The 8,698-nt window shown below is 54.4% G+C and overlaps 1 protein-coding gene across 2 annotated transcripts in view; it reads right to left on the reverse strand.

Annotated features, from left to right (window-relative positions):
- The window catches only part of FLNB (filamin B), a 145,452-nt gene extending 138,078 nt beyond the window's left edge, over nt 1-7,374 (reverse strand). For both annotated transcript variants that reach the window (XM_075549991.1, XM_075549990.1), the window contains exon 1: nt 6,928-7,374. In XM_075549991.1, the coding sequence (XP_075406106.1) occupies nt 6,928-7,219 (292 nt within the window). In that variant the 5' untranslated portion in view covers nt 7,220-7,374. The remainder of the gene's footprint in view (nt 1-6,927) is intronic.
- Between the last annotated feature and the right edge of the window lie 1,324 nt (nt 7,375-8,698).

Below are 8,698 nucleotides of genomic sequence, written 5' to 3' on the forward strand. Positions count from 1 at the left end.
ATCGAACTGCTCTGTTTTTTGTTTTAATCACTGAGCAGTTGTCAAAACTTTATAATGACTATTTACAATTTATTATCTCTGGTTGTAAGGCTCTCAGAAAGAACAGTCACTTCATATAACTTAGTGTTTTTCTTGTCAAAAACAAACAAGGCCAAAATGCCTTAATTCTAAGAGGGCATGGTTACAATACCCATGAGTCCCACCCTTGCTAACACATCATCAATTCTCACCTGGTGTGCTGTCGCCTTAAACACAGAAAGAAACCACTGATAAAGAAGTGTTTCTCCTAACACATGGGCTCAGTTTCCCCTAGCAAAGTGGGCTAGCCACCTTTCAAAAACACAAGGTCAACAAATGAAAAAAAAAACAACAAAAAAAAAGCACAAGGTTGCCTGACAACAGTGGTTTTCTCAACCTTCCTCATGCCTCGTCCCTTTCATGCAGTGCCTCAGGTGGTGGTGACCACCCCCAACCATGAATTATGTCGTTGCTACTTCATCACGTCATTTGGCTAGGGTTATGAATCGGGCGACCCCCCCAAGGGGTCGTGACCCCCAGGTTGAGAACTGCTACCTTACAAAGTCCTGCGGAAGACAGTCCTGTGGCTCAGTGAGTAGTAACCAGGGCCATCAGGTCATCACCAAGCATGCGCAGTGAACAATGACTGGACAACAGGCGCTCAACTGCTCCTGGGGAACTGGGTGGGAAGGAAAGCTCTTTGGGGCATGACCACAGCAGGAACCAGCCATTTGACTGACACATTTAATGAAAGCCATTGTTGGGGGCAGGGGTTCCAACTGCAGATCCAGTTCCTTGAGGAGGAAAACCAAAGAAAAAAACTAAATGTACAATACTAACAATATGTGGGGGACGCAGGGAGAAGGGTTGTAAAAAACTAAATGTAGAAACTCAGGTTCTCCAGGCTTCCGAAGCCAGGCAAGTGTAGCCCGCGGGTGCGTGCGAGAATCCACCAGCGCGCTGGGAAATGTTATCTAAAGAGAAAGTAAACTTGACTATGAATAGTTACTACACAGACTGACAGGGGTCTATGGAGATAACTTATAAATATATACACATGCATCGAGCAGGGACATATTCACGGTTACTATGTATGTTTTCACTGATATGAATGACTGGAGCGGAACACTTTCCCCAGGGCTAGATGATCTTTTCAGCCAGGTTCACCAGCCCTACCCACAAAGGGTGCTCAGAGGTCACCCAGCTGGCAGCCCCTGCCTACCTCTCCACTGCCCCTCAGACACCTGAACTAAGCTTACCTCCCCAGGGCTCCGTGGTGCTGGATCCTCCACCAGAAATGCTAGAGTACTCCTGCAGTCCTGCTCACATGGTTTACTCTTGATTAAACTCGGGCCTATGCTTAATAAAGGCCCCTTCCTCCAGGGAGCCCTCCAGAATATCCACCCCAGCCTGGGGTTAGGTGCTCCCCTCTGCAGGGGACCTCCCACAGCTGCGAGAGGTCTGGGCGCTGGCTGGAGATGCAGAGGCTCGGCCCTCCCCACAGACAGCCTGAATCAGGAGTTTGTGTGCACTGCCGGCTGCCTCTTTCCTCCCCATAGAGTTGTGTGGGGCAAGCAGGGACCACTGCCATCTTGTAACGTCTGTGTCCCCACCCCTACCCTGGCACCTAGTGTGGGGAATGATTCAGAGAGGCCCGGGCCATGTGCTTGTGGAATAAGGAGGAAAAGGGGGGAGGGGGGCATCTTCACCTGAGGTTCAGTGAGCGGAGGGGAGGGATAGCTAGCATGACAGAGGGCAGTCACTGGGCTTCACATACAAAGGCTCAGGTTCAAATGCACATGAATCTCAGTAATGAGTGCTCTCGCTACTTGAACCTGCTCACATAGAACGGTCTTAGCATCCAAGAAGCAGTAACTATTCGTGTCTTCCATTTTCCAGAGGGGCAGCTGAGGCTCCAAAAGCTTAAAGCAGATCAAGGCTGCACAGCACTCAGGGGGCAGCCTCGGAATTAGAACTCAGAAAGTCCAGCTTCCAGGTCCCTACCCTGAATGGAGAATCTAGAAGGACGGTTGGCAAGCCATCAGCAGCTCTCCCGGCATGTAACATTAGCTCTGAGATAACTGGAAAACTTTTAAAGGATAGTATCAGGTAACAGTGATTTCGTTCATTTGTCAAAATGGATGTATGGTTCTTGAATGATTTTCAAATGACTGGCTCTTCCATCTCAAAAGTTTGCAGACCTCTGGTCTTGGGCACATCTAGTCCAGCCTAGCATGTGAGGACTTGGGAGGTTGATGACAGGGTGCCCCCACCCCCAACCCTGAGGAGCTAAAGGAGGCAGGGCCACCAGGCTCTAGGCCCTGAGCAGCCGCAGCCCAGGAGCAAAGCAGCCCAGCAGCGGGTTCCCTGGCACCGCCTTGGCGCAGGACCTGCGGCGGGTGTGCCCGGGGGACAAAAGTTGGCTCCGAATCAAAGCCCTCCTTCAGAGGGCCCCTCCGTGCGCCCAGCACAGGCGGCTGCTGACTGGCACGCTGGCTCCGCGCTGCTGGCGGCGCGCCACCGAGGACCGGGCGCCATCTGGAAGTGATTTGGCCCAGAGATTCCTGAACGGGGTGGGAGGTTGGAATGACCAGGCGCCCGGAGCTCCCGTCCAGCTCGGAAACAAAGCTGGCGTGAAGGGCCGGGAGGCAGCCATCACAAAGCAGGGTCACCCACTTCCGGGCAGGCAGCACCCGCTGGACAGTCCACACCACATTACAACCAGTAGAGTCAACGTTTCCCAAACACACTGGTCTCCCCACAGCAGGGCTGATGCTTAATGCCCTTCCACCCCCACCCCCCACCCACTATGAATTTTGAGCATATTGTTGGACAGTGCCTTATTTATTTAGCAAACACTTACAAGGCACTTATTATGTGCTATGAGCACTAAGAAGTATTAACTTGTTCAGTCTTTGTAACAGTATTTTCAAAGAGGTTGTGATTGGGAGGCTAAGACACAGAAGTTTGTGATCAGCTAGTTAGCGGTGGGTGGGACTTGAACCAAGAAGCCTAACCACCAAATAAACCTCATCGCTCACAAACGTGCTACCTTGTTGCAACCGGCCCAGAAGCTTGTTAATCCTTACAAAGCACACTGCTTTGCTACTTTTTGCAACTGCTGTGGGTCTGGACTATGTTACCCAAAAGACACACTGGCATTTGCAGGGTAGTCAAGAAGGAAAAGATGGGCTCTGGAGTCAGCCAGAAGGACTGATGAACCCCCAAAACTACTGCCCCGAGATCATCTTTAAACCCTAAACCAAAAATATCCCCCTGACATCTTAAAACCAAACAATGGTTTTACTTAGCTGGTGAGGAATGTCTGGACTGAGCATGGTGCTCCTTTAAGAACTATCTACATGAGATCAGATTGACAACAGCCACTCCAAAGATAAGATAGGAGCCTCAGGGGGCAGCGAGTTTATGTTAACAGGGGAGGAACCATTGCACAACTCAAGAATGAAATCAACAGTACATCTAGAATCCCTGGGTGCGCTCCTGTGCATAGCACAACTTTTTTTTTTTAAGAAGAGGTAGGACACTGTAGGTTACTTAGGAGGAAGGAAAGGAGCTGGGCGAATCTCTCTACCTGGTGACCCCACATCCATCTGCTCTGCGGCAGTGGCCTGGTTCAAGTGACGTAAATATTAAGGTCAGACCGCAGCCTCCGAAAAGGAGAGACTGCTTTTCTTTCCAGGGCAGTTCCAAAACACACCACCCAAGCTTCTGGGCCACCTTGCTCCTCATTCCGAAGTTGGGAGACCCCTCTTTCTCCAAGTTGGCTGGGCTGCCCAGGGCCAGAAAGGCTTTCAGAAAAACAAGTAAATAACTCTGCCATTTCCTGGCAGACACCTAGAATTAAATATGCTGAGGCCTCACTGAGGACTGCCCGGGATTTAACGAGCCTCGTAAGAAAATCTGCAACTCATGGAGCCGAGGATGGGTCCACTTCACAAGCCACACAAATGGAGGAAGCAGCTAGGACTCCCTTGCAGTGAGGTCCCCCTTCTTGGGCAGCTAAGAGACCAGATCACATCTCCAAGCTGGGCAAGAGTGCACAGTACTAATGACACACTCTATCTTGAGAGTGCATCCACAGAATACAAACCCCATACTTTGAGGATGCTTTTTCTAATTATCCATCAGGTAGCAAAATCTCTTCCAACAAACAAACCCCCAGTGAAACCGGAGTCATCATGCCCAAAAGACACATCTCAACACAAGATATGAATGCACTTACCGTTCTCCCCTCACTTCCCAGCAGGGCACCCAACTCTGGGGCTCTTCATCACCAGGTCAAGGGCAAAGGCTTAAAGACCAGCCTCCAACCCAATAGCCTAAACTGTCGCACTCTTCTCTCAAGCTGGATAGACCTGGGGTCTAGTCACCATTTACTAGCTGGGTGGGCTCTGTGAGAGACTTCCTACCCGTGGAACCTCAGTTTCCCCATCTTTGAATAGGGATTTGAATACTAACAATAACAAGAGCAGCAACTTACTATATGGTGGGGGAGGGAGTAAGGGCAGGGAATGCTCTCCGTGATCCCTTGAGGACTCCACGGGGTCGTGAGCTCAAGCATGCTTCATGGTGAGCACAGCCCAGTATGACAGACAGCACACACTAACTGAAGCCCAAACCGGGGGTGGCTTCTTTTTGAAGGGCCCTTGGCAACAGCACCCAGAGGCCGAGAGCAGAGGCTGCTGGCATTATTACCCCTGCCTTGGGGTCTCCAAGAGCTGGAAAACCTGTTTGCTATGAGACAGTCTAGAGAGCAACTAGGAGGCCAGTGACAGGAATCAGACATGTAGTCACACCCTTGGACCCAGGAGTTGCCATTTTGCGGAATATGGTGGAAGAGTTTAAAAGGAAACAAACACACTCAATGTAACTTGTGGTGGGAAGGGGACCACAGCAAGGAGATGCCAGTAGCCCACAGCAGGGGGGGAAGAAGGGGATTGATGGGGGACCGGCCCTGGAATGTCAGGACAATAGGAAAAACTATGACCTTGGTGGGTTCAGGAATGAGAACCAAGAGGCCAAGCAGGAAAATGTAAGGCATCAAACAAAGTCAAGAATGAGAAAGCCCTACAAGCTCCAGGCACTGACTGCATGTAACAGCCAGGGAAAGCAGGCAGTCTCAGATTCTCCGGTGTCACTGGGAGTGGAAAGGCGCGCGCGCGCGTGTGTGTGTGCGTGTGTGTGTGTGTGTGTGTGTAAAATGAGAAATTTCAAGTCATGTTTGGATACTCCTGGTTTACTCGTAGTTTCTTTCTTCAGTTAATTAAATAAATACACAGTTTTTCAAACAAAGAAGAAAAGAACTAGGTTGAGCCTTGCCAGGCCTACAGACTCCTCGGAGTTTGTGTGTATGTGTGTAGGGGGGAGGGGCGGGGGTGCTCATGAAAAAAGGAGTAAATCCAAGAGGATTCTGGGGTTCTCCCTCCCCAAGAAAGGAGCTAGGCCCCCAAGAGGAAGACAATGCAGCTCCCCTCAGCAGAGCAGCCAGCCTGGGGGTGGAGAAGCCCTGCTGAGAGGCAGGCCAGCCAGGCAGGTGGCAGCCACCTGGGCCCTGGAAACAGGAAGCAGCCCTACCTGCCAGGACAGGTGTGGGGGAAGGCAAGGGCGTGGCCCAGTAGTTGCTCAGCCTAGAGGGAACCCCTTTTAGACTGGAGAAAGTCCCAAAAGCCACACCCAGCGCCTGGCTCTCTTCCTGTCACTGGAGGTAGCTTCCTCTGAAAGAGACCCCAGGCCCAGGCCCGGTGAGGGGGAGGGGCAGCCCCTCCCTGTACCATGACAGAGCATGGGCACACGCATTCTCTGCACACCCCAGCCATATTCGTACACATACTTGCACTTCGCACGCCTGGCTCCTGCCATCACAGCCTTGCCACCCTCCTGGGACCCACCTCTCTCCTCCCAATTCTCCCTTCACGGAGGAGAGGGAGCAGAACCCCTCTCCTCCCTGGAAGACCCTGGGGCTGGAGGGGAGGGGGCGAGGGAGGGACGGGGGCGGGGCAGAGGAATGAGAAACCTCCCTCCAATTGTCATCCACTTCCTTCAATTCTTAGCCCCATTCCTGCTGCGTCAGCGACCTTGGGCAAGTCAGTTAACGCCCCGGACCCCCTAAGGTGAGGACACTCCAGCCCGCACGACCTGCGGCGATGGAGATCATTTTAAAGGCCGGTGGCGCAGGATGGGAACTAGCTTGGGCTCGGAACCCCGCGACAGTTACTAAAATCACCTCCGTCTCTCAGTCTGGCGCGGGGCCTGAGCAGAGCGCACAGCACGGACACGCCCCCACGGCTCAGCACCCCTCCTCGGGGCCCACACCCATTCCGGGGACGCTGGGGAAGAGTACCAGGTCCCCGTCTCCACCCTGGCTGCGAAGCCCCGGGCGCAGAGAAGGCTTCCTCCACGCGTCGCCCAGCCTGGCCTCCGATCCGATCCGACACCCACTTCGCGGCCGCGGGGGGCACCCGCCTGGGCGCAGCGGGGCCAGCGCGCCGAGGTCCATATGCTCAGCGCCTGGCCCAGGAGTCGGCGGATGGCGCGCTTCAGGTCCCAGTCTGCTCCCTCCGTGCGCCCCCGAGGCTGAGCAAAACATTCCCGCCGCTCTCCTGGCCGCCCACCCCATGCCCTCACTAAACCACAGTCAGCCTGGGGCGCGCGGTCGGGGCGCACGGTGGGGAGCAAGCACACGTGCCTCTGTCCACGGGATGGTGCCGGGGAAGGGGCCTCGGGGCTGGAGACCCTCCCCGGGGGGCGACCCCCTCGCCTGCGCGCGCACACCCCGCCCGCGGCAGCTGTTGGGGGGGGCGCTCCGGGGAGCTCCAGGCTCCCGCAGGGGCGCACGCAGGGGGCCAGACGGTACACCCAGCGGAAGCTGGGTCCGGCCAGAGCACTCACCGATGGACACGAGCTTGATGCTCTCCCGGTCCAGGAACTCGAGCGCCACGGACACATTCTCGAGCTGCATCTGGCGGAAGGTGGGCCGCTGGTGGTACTTGCGGTACATGTGCTTCTGGCTGAGCACCTCCAGCAGCGCGATGAGCCGCAGCCCGTCGCTCAGATCGGTCTGCAGGTTCCCGATGCGTTTGTTCACGATCTTCAGGTGCTCGTTGCACCAGCGCGTGAACGTGTTCTGCTGGATCTTCTTCCACGGCGCGTCCTCCGCCAGGTCCTTCTCGGTTACCGGCATCCTGGCGGCGGGAGGCGGGTAGAGGGCGCGGAGAGCTGCAGGAGACTGATGTCCGGAGGCCCAGGGATCGAAAGAGCACGAACCAAAGCCGCAGCGGGAGCGGGGATCGAACTCACTGCTACCAGACCCGTGGTCAGAGCAACTCTGTGGCCGTGCGCCCGTCGACGCGCGAGGCGCCTGGCCCCGCGCCTGCGCGCTGCGCCGCCCCGCCCCCGAGACCCCGCCCCGTCCGACCTGCGGGCGGGAGTGCCCTGCCAGCGCTCGCCCCCTGCTGCCCTTCATGGGCAATGCACCTCATTCTGAGTCGTGGGACCCCTTCATTGGCCGAGAAGCAAAGGGGCATCAGACCCCTAAGGGTTAAAAGGAACCGGCCCTGGATTAGTAGGCAGCAAGGAGCTAGACAGAATGGGTGGAGACCCTGGTTTGGGTCAGCTGGAAGCTACCGGGGAAGAGGAGTTCGCTGCCCATCTATAGATTTAATAAGGTTCAATAAGAATTTGTATTGGGCTCTTGTGGGTGCCAAGTTAGGCACTGGAAGACATGGGGAAGGAAACAAGCATTTTGCTACCCTTTAACTATCATTATATGAATTAGAATATTATCAGGAGCATTTTTTGAAGGCCTACTGTGTGCAGCCTCATCTCCCAGACCCTATCAGCGGCAAATCAGACTCTGGTCCCTAACTTCCAGGTATTCGCTTATGAGAGAGAGAGAGAGAGCGAGAGAGAAATGAGTCAACACACACCACAACCACAGCTAGTAGTGATGGTGGCACTGTGCAGTCTTGATTGCCGGGGGTGTGACTTTCCTGTAGGTCCTTGACACGTTGCCACAGAGAGCGAATTAAACAGCACACACGCTCGTTTATTATTGCACAGTTCTTTGTGCTACAAGTCCCTCACAGGGCTGTGAGCGAAGGCAGGGTTGGCTGCACGTGTTTCTTCCAGGTGGCCATAGGCAAGAATCAGTTTCCTCATCCTTTCCGGCTTTTAGAGGTTACCGCATTCCTTCACGGGTGGGCTGGTCCTCCATCTTCAGAACCAGCTCCCTCAGCCCAGACCCTGCTCCCCGCTGCCTTCCCGCTGGGTCTCCGCGTGCACATAGTGCACTGGCACTGTTAGAAACACACAATCACCTGGCATCCGGGGGGGGGGGGGCAAGCAGTGACAGCAAACGGCTGAAGTTTCAAGTCCACCCAGAGGCACTGCTGAAGAGAGACCTAGCCGTGTCCTCTGGAAACTGAGCCATTGAAACCCCGTGGAGAGCACCAGTGGGACCAAATGGTTACTGGATATAATGACATTTTGCTTGACCAGATAATCCAGAATAATCTCCCCATCCGAAAGTCTGCTGGTTAACCAGTTTAATTCCTTTTGCCTTATAAGGTAACATACCAACAGGTTTCAGCATTAGGACAGGGACATTCCTTTACTGAGTGCTTTCTCTGTGCTCATCCCGGCTCTGAGCTCACCAGAATTC

Source organism: Tenrec ecaudatus, chromosome 5 (assembly GCF_050624435.1).
Source record: "Tenrec ecaudatus isolate mTenEca1 chromosome 5, mTenEca1.hap1, whole genome shotgun sequence".
In the NCBI taxonomy this organism is placed as follows: Eukaryota; Metazoa; Chordata; class Mammalia; order Afrosoricida; family Tenrecidae; genus Tenrec; species Tenrec ecaudatus.